This window comes from Bos grunniens, chromosome 20, assembly GCF_055505025.1.
Source record: "Bos grunniens cultivar Pamir isolate PY7600 chromosome 20, Bosgru_T2T1.0, whole genome shotgun sequence".
Classification (NCBI taxonomy): Eukaryota; Metazoa; Chordata; class Mammalia; order Artiodactyla; family Bovidae; genus Bos; species Bos grunniens.
This window is the reverse complement of record NC_141184.1, coordinates 29809929-29830115: the sequence shown is the minus strand read 5'-3', so window position 1 is coordinate 29830115 and position 20187 is coordinate 29809929. Positions and strand designations below refer to the sequence as shown.

At 41.5% G+C, this 20187-nt stretch overlaps 1 protein-coding gene across 12 annotated transcripts in view; it reads left to right on the top strand.

The window, feature by feature from the left end:
- DROSHA (drosha ribonuclease III) overlaps positions 1-20187 on the top strand; it is a 122950-nt gene that overhangs the window by 6110 nt on the left and 96653 nt on the right. For 6 of the 12 annotated variants that reach the window (XM_086361266.1, XM_086361263.1, XM_086361265.1 and 3 more), the window contains 6 exons: positions 330-1166; positions 5110-5202; positions 10967-11077; positions 11309-11540; positions 14609-14750; positions 16639-16793. In XM_086361266.1, coding sequence (XP_086217392.1) covers positions 330-1166; positions 5110-5202; positions 10967-11077; positions 11309-11540; positions 14609-14750; positions 16639-16793 — 1570 coding nt within the window. The remainder of the gene's footprint in view (positions 1-329; positions 1167-5109; positions 5203-10966; positions 11078-11308; positions 11541-14608; positions 14751-16638; positions 16794-20187) is intronic. The other 6 variants (XM_086361271.1, XM_086361267.1, XM_086361270.1 and 3 more) reach the window with 1 other exon arrangement.

Below are 20187 nucleotides of genomic sequence, written 5' to 3'. Positions count from 1 at the left end.
AACATGCTGTGTGTGGACAGGATGACATAGGTTGGGGGGAGCTTGAAAAAGTACACCACAGCAGATGGTTGAACACTGGGATGTGACCTCGTCATGCTGGAAGTGGAGCCTCTTTGGGAAGCCACAGGGTCCAGGGACTGACCATGGCTTTGGTTGAGTGGCTGAGACCTGGGAAGAGGAGTTTATTGGCCCTGAGGAGTTTCATACAGTACAGAGAACTCAGTATTAGATGGGTGGAATATTCCGGCAGCCTAAGGGGTGGTCAGGTATTGGTGAAAGCTGTTTACACAGTGAGTTTTTCTCTTCTCTTTTTCTTTCCTCCACCAAAGTCACAGAATGTCGTTCCACCCAGGAGGACCCAGGTGTCCCCGAGGGCGAGGGGGACATGGAGCCAGACCCTCCGCACCAGCCTTCAGGCCCCAAAATCTGAGACTGCTTCACCCTCAGCAGCCTCCTGTGCAATACCAATACGAACCTCCCAGCGCCCCTTCCACCACGTTCTCCAACTCTCCGGCCCCCAATTTTCTGCCTCCAAGACCAGACTTTGTACCCTTCCCTCCGCCCATGCCTCCTTCAGCGCAAGGCCCCCTACCCCCCTGCCCGATCCGGCCCCCGTTCCCCAACCACCAGATGAGGCCCCCCTTCCCCGTGCCCCCCTGTTTCCCTCCCATGCCGCCTCCGCTACCCTGCCCCAATAACCCCCCAGTCCCCGGAGCGCCTCCTGGCCAAGGCGCCTTCCCCTTCATGATGCCGCCGCCATCCCTGCCGCATCCGCCGCCGCCTCCCGTCGTTCCGCAGCAGGTCAATTACCAGTACCCACCCGGGTACTCGCACCACAGTTTCCCACCTCCCAACTTCAATAGCTTCCAGAACAGCCCCAGTTCCTTCCCGCCCAGTGCTAGTAACAGCAGTAGTCCTCACTTCAGGCACCTCCCTCCGTACCCGCTCCCCAAGGCTCCCAGTGAGAGGCGGTCCCCAGAAAGGCTAAAGCACTACGACGACCACAGGCACCGGGACCACAGTCACGGGAGGGGCGAACGGCATCGGTCCCTGGAGCGGCGGGAGCGAGGCCGGAGCCCCGACCGGAGAAGGCAGGACAGCCGCTACAGGTCCGATCACGAGCGGGGGCGCACGCCCTCCCGCCACCGGAGCTACGAGCGGAGCAGGTAAAGCGCACCTGTGGTTTTTTAGAGAAGTTGCAGAGATCCTGACACAGGCGGCTCAGCAAACCAGACCAAAAAGGTCCAGCCATGCATTTCGGTTTATAAAAGGAAAGGGCTGTTTTATTAAAGAGGGAGAGACAACTGAAGAGGAAGGAAGTTGACCTCAGGAGAAAGCCACTTTGAAAAGCATCCCCAAATTAGCAACATAGATTCATTTCAATGAATGTGAGCCAATTACTATACGAATACAGCTGGCATTTTAATGATGATCAATAAAAGATCTTGTAGTTGTTTGTGTGGATGTTGTATTTAATTATGTTCAGTAAGACCATCTTGTCAGGTTATTGCACTGTGGGTTCTTTTGGAATTGGTGGTCTGCAGGCCGCTGTTATCAGTCAGGAATCCAACCAGTTAACAAGCTGAACTTACTTCCTGATTTTTAGGATAAATGGAAGTTTATCTTATGTTTTTGCTTTCTTGCTCTCTTTCTTTATAAAATGAAATAATATTAGGTATACATTATCAAAGTTACAATTTTCAAAATAGCTTTTGATTTTGTTGCATTGAAATGTATGCATACTAAATAAAATTGCATTTAGAACATACTAATCCACTCCAGATTAAATCTTTTTTTTCCCCACCCAAAAGGCCAAAAATCTATATTTACAAGGAAATAAGGTTTCCAGCAGACATTCACTAATGGGTGTCTAGAAATTCTCTGAAGTTAAATGTAAAATTTTATGTCTATATATTTTTTTCTATAAGTAAATCAGTGGCTTACAGCAGATTCTTAAGAGATTGTATGAGTCTGTTACCCTAAATCTAAGAATCATTGGTTTAGATGGAAAAATAAAAATGTGCACATATTCATTCTACTAATATTTATTTGTACCTTCAGTGAACTGTTTGTATCAATGAAGATTTTTGGTTTTCCACTTGTCAAGCTGGTAATGGTGCTTCTCTTTCTGGCTGCTGTGGTGTGTTCACTCACTTTCATTGTCTTGTGGAACTTCTGTGCTGAAAAGTTTGAGGTCCCCAAACCAGGTAACCTTGTTACTTGGATTTTCAGAGAGTAAGTCTTGACTCCTATGGAATTAATGTGCTTCTTGGTTTCCATGTTGTTCTCATGGCTGTGTGCTTGATTCTGACCGAACATTTTGCCAGTAAATGGTAACAGTCATTCTCAGTCCTAAAGGTTTAGAAGGAAGCCCTCCAGGCCTTGGAAGGTTTGGAAGGAAAATACACTATTGCTTCTCTCTGATGCCTAGTCGAAGGCAGAAGAAGTGACATGTTTCCTGCAGGGGTGACTGATTCTGATGGGCTAAAGCTGACTAGAGTCGGTAGATTTTGAAAAGTCTTTTCAGCATGACTTACTGTTCCTTGTCAGTTTTGTTCTTAACTTTGTGATGAATTAGTTGGCAGAGGCCTGTGAGGGTTTATTTTACAACTTTATGGTGAAAATCTAAACTCGAAAGAGTTTGATAGTTTTCTTCAGACTTAAAGTGATTGTTAATAAACCCGTCTTTGGGGAAACATGTTGCTGCAAACTTAAACATTCTAGATGACTTTTTTTTTTTTTTTCTGTTTGAGAGTACTGTGGTTTTTAGGGTTCTGCTGTAAATTCCTGAATTCTCCCATCCAGGCTTAAGCTTAAAGAAACACAAATGTCCCATAAACTGAGGATCCCTGTCACTAAGTGAAATCAAATGCTGAAAAAATGACCCTTAATCCCCATGAGCCTAAACCACAACCCCTTTACTGTGGGGGATCTTAGGCAGTTAGCTCATCTTTCTACATGGCCTTTATTTACCCTGGAGTTGTTTTATGATGTTGTACTTGGGGGTGTTTGCTCTGGAGCGGCCTTAATGTCACAGCTGCAGTAAAATCAGTTCCCTCTAGGGGTCTTAGTAGAGTGTCAGTCCTCTGTCTTATATAGAATGCTTCTGTGAACCAAACATGGAGCCTGTGAAGTGCTAGTATATAACTTCTAAAAGTACACTGGAGAAAACCAGACGTTCACAAAGTTGTGCGTTTGATTAGATGAAGTTTATGCAAATTCTTCAGTCTGTCCTCTGGCTGCTTCTGCCCTGGCTTCTTGGGGTAAGTGCATCCACACTTTTTCAAATTTCATTTTTTCTTTTCTTCTTCTCCTCCTCCGAAATCTGGGTGAATAGTGATTACAAGATTATTTCAGGGCAGACTATTTCCGGAGAAGGTTTGTGAAGACGTAGATGGATGCATTTGCTGTCATGAAAGATCCAAGTTCCTCCAGGGATTAGGAAAAGGAAGAGCTGCAGGAGCAGCCAGTAAGGAGCAGGGCAGTGGCTTCCCACACTTGAGCGGTGTTACAGCACTGTAACCCCATACCTGTCCTGTTGAGTACCGTGTTGAGCCATTGGAGAGCTATTATGTATCTAAGGAATATCTTCATGGTCCCAAAACCGGGAAGAATTTTTGGAAAAATAACTGAAGCATTGTTTTTCTTGCTTTAAATGGGTTCATCATATAGTATTACAGTGATTTATACTGGTCTTTCAGTTCATAGCCACTCAGAGGTAGCAGTCATAATGAGAGGTGCCACTCTTGAATGCAAAATCCTATCCCCTAGATGTTACAAAAACAAACGAAAAATTAGGAATATCCTTTAAATAGAGTTTTTATTTGGAAATAGAGGCAGTTTTTTTTTAGCCGCCATGCCATCACAAATTACATTATATTGTTGTCATGTGATACCACTCACTAGGTGGGATTTGCTGTCTAAAAGTAAGCTGTCATTTTAGAAGTGTATCAGATAAAGAATGTGGAATGCCAAGCACTGGCTACTTTACTTTGGACAGCTGGTGTGTACCTGAGCCTTAAGTATATGTTAAAAGTGTTATTCAAAGGAGTCTTTCTTGAGGAAGGGGTGGTTTTTAAGTGGAAAAACAATTTTTGTGTTAATATCTAAGATCTCTTATTAATTTTGTAAGTTTTGATTTCAGTGAATTTACATTTCTTCTATTTGGTTATAGGTGGGGGATTATTATTTCTTTTTTGTCCACGCCATGTGACAGGCATATAGGATTTTAGTTCCCCTACTGGGGATCGAATCTGTGCCCCTGCGGTGGAAGTGGTGGCGGGAAGCGGGGGCGTGGCTATTTTTGAGTTTAGACATTTTTGTAATCTTCTTGCTGGACTCAGGCTAATACAGTATTTTTTTGCCCCAATCTAAGACCTAGTATTTATTTCCTTTAGATTTAGTTCTAATGTAAACACACTGGGATTCCAATTTTTGTTTCAGATCTCATTGTGCGTATTGATTAGGCTCATAAGTTATTACTATCATTATTACTAAATTCCAGCTTTATATTGGAAGGTTTAAAATCCTGAATTCTAGTTTTACACTGAGTAAACTCAGTGTCTCTATTTAGAGTTTTTTTTTCCCCTGATGAAAACAGCACTTAAAGTGACCTAGAGTCTCATGGTAGTTAGTGATGACTAAGAACTATACCTCAGGTGTATAACCTATGAGTTTAGAGCTTTTTATTATAGACCTTTGTCCTCATCTTTACTATATGCATTTATTTGTTGGATGAAATTAAGAGTGTTTCAGAAATCAATAGGCAGTTGAATCCTTTGAAGTTTTCCCTGTAGAACGTTTGGCTGGTTGGAAGGTCTCAAGAGAAGATTATGATAAAATTCCCTTCATTGCTTAGTATTAAGTATGACTTCTTCTTTTTTTTTTTAAAGAAAACAGCAAGAAATGTCTAAGGTAGTTAACTTGCGTAAAGTGAAATGCTCCTTTAACCTCTAATAAATGAAGGGTGAGTAAACATGTCCCATAGTGAATAGTGCTGCAGAATACTTAGGTGAGGTGAGGTCCATTTATTTAGATGAATTCAGTGAAAAGAGGTGGTGTTTTTGAGTGTTTCTGTTGAAAACAGCTCTGTGTATTAATTCCTTTAAGAGAGCGGGAACGGGAGAGACACAGGCACCGGGACAGCCGAAGATCACCATCTCTGGAAAGGTCCTACAAAAAAGAGTATAAGAGATCTGGAAGGTAAGCAAGGAGTTGACACTGGAAGAAGTCATAGGATTATCTCCTGAAATTCAGATTTTGTGCTCTTGCAGGGTGTCAGCCAGGTCTTCAGAACAGCCTGAGCGTCTGTCCAAAGAACACTATGAAAAGCTAAAGTAGCCAGTTATTGAAAAACCTTTTATTTCAAGATGTATATAGGATGCACAAGGAAAATTTTAAAAAGTCCCCCAAATTAGGCCACTTTGTGACCTCAGTTGCTGTAAAACACTATATTAGTAGTTCAAGGTTTGTTTTTTTTTTTTTGAAGACCTTGAAAATTCATAATTATGCTCTTAAGTTTACTTGTTTCAGAAAAAAAAAAAAAGAAAAACTACAGTAATACCTTATTTGGAAATATGACATTGAAATTGTTGCAAATAAAAATTTACAGGATGTAACCAATTCTATATCAAGAGCTAAAAATTCATGCCTTAATAAATGGTAATTAAGAATAGTATTGTCAATAATCTGACAGATTTGGGGTCAATTATTCATTTTCCCAATTTTATTATTGGGCAAAGGAACTTTTTTAAGCCTCAGTGTCTTTGTCTAAAATAAGGACAGTTATATTTGCCTTATTGAGTGACAAGGGGTCATAACACACATAAAACACTTAGGACTTGGCCCAGTAGTGCCAAATAAATGGGAACTATATATATAATTATTATCTAATTATTGACTCTAAAAAAGCAGAAAAAGGTATTGAAGGTAAAATAAATTAATAAACTAGAAAAAGAACTATAACGCCATAATAATATTTGTAAATAAATGCAAGATTTCTTTGAAAGGCCGTACAATTTTAAAAGTGGCAAATCAAGAAAAGAAAAGCACATATCCATTAGGTATAAGAATGTATTATTATAGGAATGAAGGGGATTTAAAAATTATAGTGTGTTGGTACAAGTACTGATGTTTTATTTGAGAAATTTAAAAACTTGGATGTGATGGGTTGTTTCTATGAAAACAAAAATTATAAACCTTACACTTAGAGCAGAAAATGTTAATAGGCCAATAACTCTGGGAAAAAGTTGACTTTGTGTCTCTTCCAAAAAAGTTTGAAACTGTTTTTAGAACACTGAAGAAGATGGAAGGAAAGCTCAGCTCATGCTGTGATATCAGGAAAATCCAAATGGCAAAACCATCAATAAAAAGAAAACCACAGAACAATTTCTTTTATGACTACGGATATGAAAATACTGATTAGTATATGAGCAGGTTGTTTTCAGTTGTGTGTTATAATAGTTGAGGGTTTATTCCAAGGTTGCATGGGTAGATAGGTTAGTATTAGGAGATCTATAACTGTAATTCTTTGTGTCAGAATCTCTAGAGTTATCTCAGTACTTGCCTATTAGCTGTTTAAAGTTGCATTCAATTATGAGTAGAAACTGGTAAAGTAGGAGTATAAGCAGACTTCTGTAACTTGATAGAGAACATTATCTCGTGATGAACATGATTGATACCATCTGAGAAGAGCCAAATTTAATGTTGAAACCTTATAGGCCTTCCCATACATATTAGAAAAAAAGACAAGGAGACCCCATTTCCTACCACTGTCACCTGATGTGTGTCTTAACAAGCAAATGACAAACATTGTATTCCTGTGTGTCCCAGGTATTGTATGGTATGATGATAGTCTTTAACAAGAGTCCCTGCTTTCCAGGAATAAGAAAGTTAAGTGCTGTGAAACGTGCCTTTGATAGAGCAAATACATACTGCTTCTGGAACACAGTAGTTAGTAACTCAGTTTCGGGTGGTCATAGAGAAGTTGACAATGTACTGATTCCCTGGAGTATGGGTAGGAACGCCTGCTGCTGCTGCTAAGTCTCTTCAGTCGTGTCCGACTCTGTGCGACCCCATAGACAGCAGCCCACCAGGCTCCCCCGTCCCTGGGATTCTCCAGGCAAGAACACTGGAGTGGGTTGCCATTTTCTTCTTCAATGCATGAAAGTGAAAAGTGAAAGTGAAGTCGCTCAGTCGTGTCTGACTCTTAGCGACCCCATAGACAGCCTACCAGGCTCCTCCGTCCATGGGATTTTCCTGGCAAGAGTACTGGAGTGGGATGCCATTGCCTTCTCCAAGGAATGCTCAAGGGAAGGCAAATGGTAGGGGGAGAGAAAGAGCAGGTGTGAAGGCTGCATTGGAGAAGTGGTCTCAGAGGGTCAAACCTGGAGGTTGGGAAAGGAGTTTAGGCTTTTGTTAGCAATCCAGGAAAGAAATGATTGTGGCTAGACCGACCCATTGTGGCAATGACGATGGGGAAATTTGGAGGTAATTGAGAGAGATCGATGTGGGAGAGTCAGTAGGACTTGGTCATCACCTGAGATGTGATGTTCCCCTTGGAGGGCTGGAAACACTAAGAAACAGGCAAAAGAATGAGTTCAATTTTGGGCAAGTAGAATTTGAAAATCTGTTAGACAGCTCGGTGGAATTGTGTGGTACCTAGTGGGACACAAAAGTATAAGGTTCAGAAAAGAGATCTTAGCTAGAAATGCTAAATGCCATGAATTAGAGGAGGTCAACTAGGAAGAGTCTGTTCAGTGAGAAAGGGCCTGCAGAAGAGGAGGAGATAAGGATAGGAAAAAAGCTAAGATACTGTGTTTGTGGAACTGGTTGAGGGCCCACCCGAGGTTGGTTTTTAATGTTCAGTGCTGGAAACCTCTTGGTTTAGTTGTTTTTTCTCCAGTACCCAGTAACTTGTGGAGAAGGCAGAGACTTGGATTCTTTGAGTTCTAACTAATGCAGTAGATGAGAAAATAAAAGTTATAGATATAAATACTGTAAAACAGGAAAAGTTATCATAGTTCGTAATATAGCATATTATTAAACAAAATTTTTGAGTTCGGATTTTGAAATTTGAAATGCCTGAGACACCTAAGATGATGTTTTACTCCTATTTTGAAATGTCCCTCTCAAAGTGTTAAAAAAAAGGAAAGAAGAAAAAAAGAATACTAATTGTTTTTCACAATAGACAACCCTGATCATCCGTTATTTATGACACTAGCCTAAAGTGGATGGAGTAAGGTTGTCTTCTGCCTGTGTTTCTCAATGGTAATAATAAAACATTTGGTGGGATTTTTAGTACATGTCAAAATGTCTGTGTCAAATAATCATATTAACATTTAACTATTACTTGCTAGCTGTGTGAGAGAAACAGAATTTCTAATTCTGTTTCCTGTCTAGGGGATGTTTATATCTGCCTCAGGAATCTTGTCAGGACTAAGTGTATCAGAGTGCTTACAAGAGTGTCAGGCTCTCAGGAAGGACCACAAACAAAAACAAATAAAACCACACCCACAGGGAGCCAGGATTTGCCATTATTAGCTAATGATATTACCAGGACAGTTCAAGAGAATCAGTCAAGAAATGTTAGAATTAACTCACTGAAGTTGACAGGTATACAATAAACATATCATAATTAAGAGCCTTCCCTGAATACCAGGAATACCTACTTACTAATAGAAAATATAAATAGAAAATTTAAATGAATAAAAGTTAAATTTCTTAATAAACTTAAAAATATATTGATCAATAGGAAGATATTAAGTGTAGTAGATGACGAGGAAGGTGATGTAAATGAATGGAGGGCATGTTAAATTCCTGTAGTGGGAGTGGAAGATAGGGTTAAAAAACATACCAGTGTTCTTCCAAAATATTTGTAGTTTTTAGCAGTGTTGGTGGTATAGTGGTGAATATATCTGCCTTCCAAAAAATCTATAATTTTAATGTAAGTTCAGTTGAGGTACTGTTTTTAGAACTTTACTAGGACTCAAATTTTTCTTGGGAATAGAAGTGCGTGTAATGAAGAAAAATAATGCGCAGTTTGGTATGGATATAAATAGGTCAATGAGACCAATCTGGAACAACATTCAAGTATATATAAAGGTTTACATCTATCATGAAGTTGTTTTTTCAAATCAGAGGAGAAACTGATGTGGAAACAATGCAAACTGTATGGAAAAGAAATTGGTTCAGATTTCTGCCTTAGATCTTGGACAGATAGAGTAAAAAAAATTAATGTTAAAAGTAACTGAAAAATATATTTATTTAACCATGCGATGGGAAAGGATTACAGCCATAACACTAAGACTGGAAATAGAAACAAAAACAATCTTTGCATTTGGCCATATAAAGATTGTATGTAGCTTTGCTGCTGCTGCTGCTAAGTCGCTTCAGTCATGTCCGACTCTTCGTGACTCCATGGACTGCAGCCTACCAAGCTCCTCCGTTCATGGGATTTTCCAGGCCAAGAGTACTGGAGTGGGTTGCCATTGCCTTCTCTGATGTAGCTATAAATAGAATTAAAAGGAAAATAAACTGAAAAAGGTTACATTACATATGACAGAAGATGGGTGATAATTTAAATAAAAAATTGTCAAAAGACTGTAATCCTAATTTTAAAAATATCGGCATGGTGTATTGATTCATGTTCATATTAATAAAAGAAGTGAATGTGAAACGTGTTATTTCAGTAGTGACAAATTAAATGAGATGCTCTCTTTATAAGGATAGAAAAGATGAAAAACAATCATGTTGACAGGATGTGGGGAAATGGGAAATCACATACGGTTTTGATGGTAATCTAAACTGGTAATTCTTATCTGTAGAGAAGCCTTTAGAAAAGTACACTCTCTTTGTGTGTGAAATAATATGACAAGTCTGCAAAGAACACAAGTGTATTTACAGTAGCATTGTTTACAGTGGGGGAAGAAAGGTAATCTCCTAAATGACAATGATCAGATTTGTCAGATTATGGTATGTACATATAAAAGAATGATAGGCATTATTAAAAATGGTTCAGATGTAGATGTATTGAAGTAGAATGATGTTCCTGATTTACCACTTTGTTGAGGAAAACAGGCTACAGAGTTCCTGTTTTTAGAAACTTGTGTTTATATATCTATATCTTCTAACATATTTGTGAAATATAATTGTTATCTCTGAGTGGTGTTACAGGTGATTTTTGTTTTATTTTTCTACAGTGAACATATATACATTTTACATCACAGTAAATATTTTTTTCTGGTAACAAACCTCTTGATGTACACTGCAATATTTAGAAGTTGCATCAATAAGTAATATATATAATCCTTCTAATCACCCACTATTTTCCCCCTGATGTATACACACCTACACTTAGGTTTTCCCTGCTATAAAATTAGAAATGAGTGATAGAGTTGATGGAGAAACTTACTGGTGACTTTGACCCAGATGTAAACTTTCTTGGGTAAGAGTGACTTTGTTAGAGCTGCCGAGCTGGCAGCACATCGCTAATAAAGCAGTCTCTCTCCTTGGCTGGATTCTCCAAGTCTGTACGGTTCCACTGAAATGTCCTGGGCTTAATTTAAAAATCTACCCTCTGGGTTTTTCCCTCCAAGCACGTCCATACGCTGAGCCTTTGCAAATTTCATGCTCCAGTGATTCAAGGAGATAGAATTGCTTTTTTCCTTTTTAATTGAGTTACTATTAGTATTTGTGGGGATCAGAGTTAGGCGAACTGATGGTTCATTAAGCAGTAATACCCAAGTAGGGGCTTCCAGAGAAATGGTGAGGGATGGTATAACTGGTTCACTCTTGGATTTTGGTCCTCAGGCTAAATTTATGGCTAAGTGGAGATCATGTTTTGTGAAGACTTTTTTTTTTGTCTTGGCAAAGCAAGATGTGGAGAATTCAAAATTAGTGTGCTCAGTGCTGAGATTGTCTATAGATGGAGATGTCCATGTATTTCCTAGAGATCTTTCTATTCTAGGAGTTATGGTTTGCCGGTTGCCCCTGAACCTGCCGGATGCACACCAGAATCACCTGGGGAGATTATTAAAAATACAGAATCTTGGGCCCCACCCCCGGAGACTGTGAATCAGTAAGTAGATCTGGGGTAGGGCCTGGGAATTTGTGTTTTTAAACAAATAACTTCAGGTGATTCTGATGTCAGCAGACTGGTGTCATGGGGTCACTGGTTTTTCATACAAACGAATATGGTGGTTTGGCATGACGTTTTTCTTTTAGGTGACAAATGAACTAAACAGGTAAAATAGAAAAGTTTTACAAGGAAAGAACATTTTTAATAGCCTCCCTCTGCCCCCTTTTGAAGTCGCTCCCCAAGCAGGGAGAAGAAGAGAGCTCGCTGGGAGGAAGAAAAAGACAGATGGAGTGACATCCCGGGCTCTGGCAAAGAGAAGAGTTATACCTCAATCAAGGAAAAGGAGCCAGAGGAGGCGCTGCCTGACAAAAACGAGGAGGAGGAGGAAGAACTCCTTAAGCCTGTGTGGATTCGCTGCACCCACTCAGAAAACTACTACTCCAGTGACCCCATGGATCAGGTGGTAGGTCTGTGGTAGGAGAGAAGCTACGGACCAGAGCTCCTCAAGCTCAGCACTGTTGGCGTCTGGGGCTGGATAGTTCCCTGTGGCGGGGCCTGCCCGGTGCCTGGTTGGATGTCGAGCAGCATCTCTGGGCTCTGTGCGCTGGATGCCAGTAGCACCCTCATGGCTGTGATAACCGAGGCTGTCTTCTGACATTGCCCAGTGTCCCCTGAGGGGTGAGAGAACGCCCCTCCCCCTGGTTGAGAACCACTGCTGTAGACAAAAGCTGCTTTACAAAAGGCAAGAGTGCTGCAGGTGTATGGAAGGATCTCTTCATTCTGATTTTTGATGCCACTGCTAGCCTTGATGCTGGTGGTCTTGTAAGCTCTCACTCATAGCTATGTTATACATCCTGTGGTATACATCTGTATGTGTATGTGTGTGTTTCCCTCAAAACGAGAAACAAGGGAAAATTGAGTTTGTCTCTTGCAAGTCTGCCCGTGACCAAAGGTACCCATAGCAGGTTTCCTGTGCTGGTTGCTGGTTTTGTGGAGTCGCAGCGTCGTCACCTTGGATGGGCTCTCAGGAGAGTCAGCACACGTGCTGTTCACGATGGGGCTCCTGGGGCTCAGCAGCTGTGCCTCATTGCCTTGGGGGCCCCACTCTCAGGAGAGTCAGCACACGTGCTGTTCATGATGGGGCTCCTGGGGCTCAGCAGCTGTGCCTCATTGCCTTGGGGGCCCCATGACCTCTGTGTGCTCGCTTCTCCTCCTTCTTCCATCTCCATTTTATTTTCCGTCACTCTCCCTTTCTTTTTTTTTTTCCCTCTCCCCTAACAGGCACTATGCCTCCATCCCCATTAAGTTAGGTGTATTTGCCATAGAATGGACACAGTCATGTTCACTGATGAAATGAATGAGTGAAGGAAGGGATACCTACAGATTTAGGACAGAAGAGCCTGGAGATGTTAGATTTAGTGGGTGGGATAGATAAGAGAGCATTCTGTTGTTTGGAATTTTGTAAAAACATCTTCGACTTGGACTGGGCCCTTACCTATGGTGAGCTTGAGAGGAGACTGTTGTCTCTTGACAAAAAGGTTTGAGAGGTCTCTCTTGGTGGCATGATATTTTACTTGATAAAGAAAAGCAGGGTTTTAAGTCCTGGTTCAGGTGACACAGGCAAGGAGAAGCTCACATGTGGAGCCCTATTTGTGAAACTGCCCCACGTGTCTCAGATTACCTCCCTGAATTCTTAAAACATCTCTGGAAAGAAGGCATCTGTTACTTCAGAATGTTGTTGTAAATGAGAGTACTTAACTGATCGTGGTTTAAGCTTGCTGGGTTTGTTTTCCTCGACAAGCCATCTGGAGGGAGGTGGTGGCTGGTGTGTATTTAGTGCCTAAGTGATGGCAGGGCCGTAGGTGGGTATCGCTGTCTTTCAGAGGGTCCATCACGGTTGCAGGATGCCCAGAGGAGCCCCAGGCATCATGTCTGTACACACCTCTGCCCAGATACAGATGCAGAGGGCAGTACTGGGTGGAGCCCAGGGTGCCCAGGGATCTCTTCTTTCATCCCTTCATCCAGAATTGTGTTTAATGGATTAATTTTCCATCTCTGCCATAACCCATCTCCACAGACTTCATTCATGGCTTAAAATACCGCACATTTATTAACTCCCAGTTCTGTAGATCGGAAGTCAAACTTGGGTCTCCCTGGCTAAATCGAGGTACTGGCAGGACTGCTCTCCTTTCTGGAGACAAACTGTTTTCTTGCTCATTCAGGTTGTTGGCAGAGTTCAGTTCCTTATGGCTGTGGGATGGAGGCCCTTGTCTCCTTGCTGTCTGGCAGGTGTGGGCTGTTCCCAGCTTCTGGAGCCCGTGTGCATTCCTTGGCCCATGGACCCCTTCCTTCATCTTCAGAGCCAGCAGTGTGGGTCGAGTCCCTCTTGTGCTTTAAAGATCTCTTGCCTCTTCTTCTGTTGCACCTCTGACTGCTGTTGTGAAAGCCTCTCCACTTTTAAAGACCTGTGTTCAGTTATGTCCACCCAGATAACCCCACCTCAAATTCTGTAGCCTTAATCGCTTCTGCAGAGTTCTTTCTGCACTGAAAGTTGGCATGTTCACTTTCCAGGGATTAGGACAGAGACATCTGTGGCGTAGGGGGACTGGCTTCTGAGATCCCGGGTTCTCTGCCCCAAACCTGAAGGGAATCCCAGTTCTGTGAGCAAGGGGGAAGGGGAGAATGGCTCCCCGTGGGTATCATTATTCTTGAAATAATGTTGAAGGCACTGAGGTTCAGAGCATTTGAACAGCAGAGCTTTTGCTTTTCCTCACCTTTTTTGTGGGTGTGTTAAAACTCCAGGGTAGAAGGAAGGCTGATAAACCAGAAGGCCAACATTGGCTTCTGTTTGTGCACTGCTGCTGCAGAGAGGGCCTAAGTGTCAGAGCCGCTCCCGCATCACCAGTGTCAGTAATGAGGTGGGGCTGAGGAAAGCAGGCACCCTCTCTTGGGAATAACTGCAGATTTCATGATTGAATATTCGTTTTATGTTGGAAAGGTGCCTTTTGAAAATGTCAAATGTACATTTTAGGTGGGTGTTTAAAGTGATTTTCAACCTGGGAGGAGAGTAAGGGAAAGTGAGCAACTTCCTCCAGGAATGTATTACAGAACCCTGTGTTTGTAAAGAGTGTGTGTGTGTGTGTCCGTGTGTTTATGGGGTGCATATGTGGTTTGTGGGTCACTGGGTTAATGGGGAATATACACCACCAGTGAATTTCAGTAGGGGAGGTGTATATGTTCTCTAGGAGGGTATCAGGTGTCATGAATTCTGAGGGGTTTATGATTTTTTGGTTGCTGTATCAGAAGGGCATAGATGAAGATTTCTAACATTTCTAAGGGTTGGCAAAGTGCATTTACCTGAGAGCATCATTGCCAGCACTCTGGGCATTTTGTATTTAAAATGTTTGTTAAATTGAGGGTTGAAAAATGATATCTTGCTGTTAAAATCTTTGGTTATTGGTGAGTTCTTAAGTCTCTTTGGTATGACTATTATTAATATAGTTCCTAATATTGATCCTTTATTTTTCAAAGGGAGATTCTACTGTAGTTGGAACAAGTAGGCTCCGTGACTTATATGACAAATTTGAGGAAGAGTTGGGGAGCAGGCAAGAGAAGGCCAAAGCTGCTAGACCCCCATGGGAGCCTCCCAAGACGAAGCTAGATGAAGATTTAGGTGAGTCAGAAGTTACTAGACCGAGATCCTGTGCTTTTTTTTTATTATTTAATACCAGACTTTTGGGATGTGTCCTTGAGAGTCCCATAGTAAAATTTCCTAATGTCCATTTTATTTTAATTCCAGTCAGCAAATACATAGCAATGTAACTTTCTTCTTTTCAATTTTCTTTTCTCTTAGTTATATTCAGTAGAATACATAAGAGATCTCATTTGCAAGGCATGCTGGCCACTGTGTCCCCCAAGACTCCTTCTGTCTTAAAATCAGAAGGGACCACAGTCCAGCCTCCCGTCAAAAGCAGGAGCCTGTTCCCGTGCCTCGAGCTCTGATGGGCAGGCATCTCCTGTGGCTCTCTCCACTGCCAGGGTGTGGAAACTCCAGCCAGAGTCCAGCTCTGTTTGAAGCGCTCTCTTTATTCACAAAGTTTCCATCACTTTCTTACATATTTTCACATACATATTCTGAGACTCCAAGGAGATGCTGAGATCACTGCTTCTCACCATGTCGTGTCCTTAGCCCCTAACGCAACGCTGTACGCAGAGGAGACGTTCAGTGTGCCTTTTCCTGCGTGTTATCTGGCGCTCGTCTGCCCACCTTTGTTATTTCTCCCTCACTCAGAGGCAGTGTCCATGGTGGGGAAAAGCACGACAGAACCAGCTGGCCCGGGTTTGAATCCTTGTTCCACCACTTGAAATGTGATCTCGGGCAAGTGATGTGATTCTCTGTGTCTCGATTTTCTCGTCTTAAAAGAGGAATGACAGTACCCATCTCACGTAGTACGCTCGAAAATACAGCAGTGTCAGGGCTCCTTCTTACTACGCTGTACTGCAGTAATCTCTTGTAGGATCACTCCAAGTTCTAGGTCTTCTTTTTTTCTTTTTTGATTGTAGTAAAATACAAAGAACATGTGCATAATACATGTAAGATATACTACTTAGCCATTTTTGGACGTATGGCTCTGTAGCGTGTTACATGCATTCATATTGTGTAAACAATCTTTGGAACTCTTTTCATCTTGCTAAACTGAAAACTCCATCAAGATTAAAGACCAACTCCCCATTCCTGTCTCCCTTTGCCTCTGGCAACCATCCTTCTACTTTCTGTCTCTATGAATCTGACTAGTCTAGGTACCTCATATAAGTAGAGTCATACCATATTTGTCTTTTGTGACTGGATTGTTTCGTTACAATAATTCTTGGTCTGTTTTTATCTAGTCATTTTTGAAGGACTAGAGTCTCCTATTGTTACTATTGAGAGAAAAAAAATTTAGAATCTGATTCAGTCTGATCTTCAGAGCCTGGCATTCATGACCTTTTATCCCCTCACTTCTGGATTTTTTCCTGTGAGGCCTTTGCTGCAGCCAGAGTCCACCCATTGTCTTGCTCCATGCTTTTGCCTGCAGTGCCCCTTCTGTGTTCCTTTCTTTCTCATCAGCCCAACCCCGCCCCCATCCGTGTGCCTGGGTCACGTGCACCCCTTCTAGGAACCCCCGGTGGATCAGGGTGGATTCACTGCACCTTTTAGGAGGTGAAACCTCAGACAGCTCTGGCGGTTTGCATTTTCTCTGGTCTTGTTCACCAAGTCTTTCTCTAAAAATCTTTGATCCTTTGTTTCCCCCTCTAGATTGTGACTTAGCATCATAGGCTCTATTAGATTTCATGGGTTGCTTAGCAGAGTTCTAGTGTGGAGTAGGCACTGGAGTGTTTGCTGGAAAATAATCAGCTGTCCTTACATTTCTAAACGTAGGTCCTTACGTTTCAGTCATTTGGAAGTAAATCTTCATGTAAAACCTTCATGTAAAATGTAAATCTTCATGTAAAACCTTCATGTAAAATCAGCTTGCAGACTGCTTCAGCTTCTCTCCATCTTTTTCCCCTCACCGCTATAGAGAGTTCCAGTGAATCCGAATGCGAGTCCGATGAGGACAGCACCTGCTCTAGCAGCTCAGACTCTGAAGTTTTCGACGTCATTGCAGAAATCAAACGTAAAAAGGCCCATCCTGACCGACTTCATGATGAACTTTGGTACAACGACCCAGGCCAGGTACGCAGGCTTTTATGCTCTTGCTGTGAAGGTTGCACACCCACACATCACATTTATGACTGCTGGCTCAGAAGATGCATGGTAGCTGGTATTGAAACTGAATTTTACTCTCAGGGCTGGGCGTCATCCTTCACAGCTTATTTCTTTTCAGCTTCAGCTCCAAAGCGTAAGCACCAGAGCAAGTGTTCCTTGAATCATATTTGACGATGTTTGTAAATCCTGTGTGAGGGAGCAGGATGGTGGTGCTGCCTCATTAAACTTGCAGTAAACGGAAGGAGACGAATGGTAGGATGAGGGAGAGAGCTCTTGTAGCTCTTTTTAAAAGCAGTTCATCTAGAAGTTATCTTGTAACCATACAGTAAACAATGTCCCAGGCCCTATGAGACTTCGTATTTGCCAGTTGGTAGAAGTCACAATTCCTTGTAACTTCTTGTTATTAAGCGTGTTTGAGCTAATGACGTCGTGTGTGTTTGTGCTCAGTTGCTCAGTCGTGTCTGACTCTTTTCGACCCCATGGACTGTATGTAGCTCATCAGGCTCCTTTGTCCATGGGATTCTCCAGGGAAGAATACTGGAGTGGGTTGTCATGCCCTTCTCCAGGGGATCTTCCCAACCCAGGGATCAAACCCGCATCTGTTGTGTCCCTGTGTTGGCAGGTGGATTCTTTACCATTGTGTCACCTGGGAAGCCAGTAATGTCATAGGTGGACATAATTATTTTTTATTTTCACTTTCTGTTTTATTATGAAGTTATACTGGTGGAACAGTGGTAAAGAATCTGCCTGCCAATGCAGGAGATGCAAGAGATGCGAGTTCAATCCCAGGGTTGGAGGGATACCACTGGAGTAGAAAGTGGCACCCCACTCCAGTGGTCTTGCCTGGAAAGTTCCGTGGACAGAGGAGCCTGGGAGGCTCTAGTCCATGGGGTCACAAAGAGTAAGACACTGTTGAGCAACTGAGTATGCACACACAATAATACATAGTGCAAAATAGTATCTTTTTAAAATAATTGTATTTTTACAAATGTATAATACATACAAAAGTAGTATCTTTAATACATGTCAACTTATCAAGCATAATTAAACATATCCCTAGAAAAAGATCATTTAAAATTTATATTTTGTAAATAAATTCATACTATTCTACATTATTTTGATATTGTTCTCCTGGTTCATATTAGATTACATTATCTTTTTTTTTTTAATGTAGAATTAATGTAGTTAGAATGCCTGACAGAAATGTACCTTGTGGTCCTTTTTGCTCTCTGAGAATTGAGCAGAAATGTTTACAAATTGTTAATACATTTTGGAATCTTTACTTTGGTACATTAATCATGTATATGATCTTTTTAAACAGCTTTAGCAAGTTATAATTCACATACCATACAATTTACACAATTAAAGTGTACAGTTCATTTTTTTTTGGTATATTCACAGAATTGTACAGTCATCACAATTTAATTTTAGAACATTTGTGTGTCCCCCAAGAAAAATCCTTTCTCCATTAGTCACTCCCCTTACCTGGTGTGTGGTCTTTTAATGGACTTTGTTCTCATATCAAGAAACAAATAGTCTCAGTGTTGTGTTGACTGTATTTGGTTTTGTATCCCCTGTACAGGTGAGCCTTATAAAGGGCTGATCTGTATTGGAGACCAGACCCTGGTAAAAGACGGGCATGTAAGATGTCTATTTGCTTCCCTGGAAATAAGTGAGCACTAAATGATTTTTCCGCGTTTTTCATCACAAGTTGTGTCCTGCATTAGGAATGTGTTGTGACTTTGGTGGGAATTCAATCACATCTCTGTTTGCCAGCTGTTATTTTGGATAATATCTTAATGTGATTTTTTTTTTTTTAGGTAGCCATATTATTCCTCTCTTGTACCACCTGGAGCTTTAGATTTCTCAAAGGGATAGAGAGACTTATAGTTTTTTTAATATTTCTTTTCCAAGTTTTATTGAGCTATTTTTGACAAAATGAGTTATAAATCCCTAGAACTCTAAAGAAATATGTATATGTATATAGAATATATATGTCTCATAATAATATCGTATATATAAATATCTATGTTTTAATTAATACCAAAAAAGTGAGAAATGGAACTCCACTTCTCCATTCTCCAGACTGATGCTCTGATCTCCTTTTTGATTCCATGTTAACCATTTATATTGAATAAACTCATGAACTGGTTAAGGCCCTTTAAGGTTTTGACCTCAGTTCTGCCTTTTTGGCGGAGAAGGCAATGGCATCCCACTCCAGTACTTTTGCCTGGAAAATCCCATGGACGGAGGAGCCTGGTGGGCTATAGTCCGTGGGGTCGCTAGAGTCGGACACGACTGAGCGACTTCACTTTCACTTTTCACTTTCATGCATTGGAGAAAGAAATGGCAACCCATTCCAGTGTTCTTGCCTGGAGAATCCCAGGGACAGGGGAGCCTGGTGGGCTGCCGTCTCTGGGGTCACACAGAGTCGGACACGACTGAAGCGACTTAGCAGCAGCAGCAGCTGCCTTTTTGGTCTTGTCACTCACTTATGTGATCCATTCCATTTATCTGGGTCTCATGTTCCTGGGTTCAGACAGTAAAGAACCTGCCTGCAACATGAGAGACTTGGGTTTAATCTCTGGGTGGCGAAGATCTCCTGGAGAAGGGAATGGCTCCCCACTTCAGTATTCCTACCTGGAGAATTCCGTGGACAGAGGAGCCTGGTGGGCTACAGTCCATGGGGTCGCAGAGAGTCAGACACGACTGAGCAACTAACACTTTGCTTTTCACTTTCATGTTCTTGGAGCATAACGTTGGATTCCTTCTTTCTCTTTTTTCTCTTTTCCTGGTTCGTCGTGTAGAATAGCCATCTTCTTTTCACATTTTGGCTTCTTGAAGCCTGTTTTTTCCTTTATTTTGAAATTACTAAGCATATCATGTGTGTGTTATTTCTCCCATGTAAATATTCTTAGTGCTTGCTTCAGCAGTACATACACTAAAATTAAAATAAGGGTTCCTTGATCATGTGGACCCTGAGCTAGGTATCACCCACCTATCCCCCCTGTAGTGCTTAACCAGCAGCTTTCTATCCAAGAAGCACCCAGGATTATTCACTTATCGAATCATGTGAGTGGAGTTCATGGCCAGAAAATGAATTAAGGTGAAAAAACAGACACAGAGTCCCCTGATTAGTGCTAGAAGTTTTTCTGGTTCTAGGAGTCATTTTCTTCCTTCTCCTTGAGATACCTTTTGGTCTCTTCTTTGAAAACATTTAATCTGCAGGTCACCTTCAAAGTGTTCTACATGTTCCTTCAGAATATAAACTAGGCTTTTCTTTTGTGAAAGAGTCATTTTTCCTGAAATAAGAAATAGCGGGAACATACTGGAAAGCAGTAGGAGAAGATGGGGGCAAACA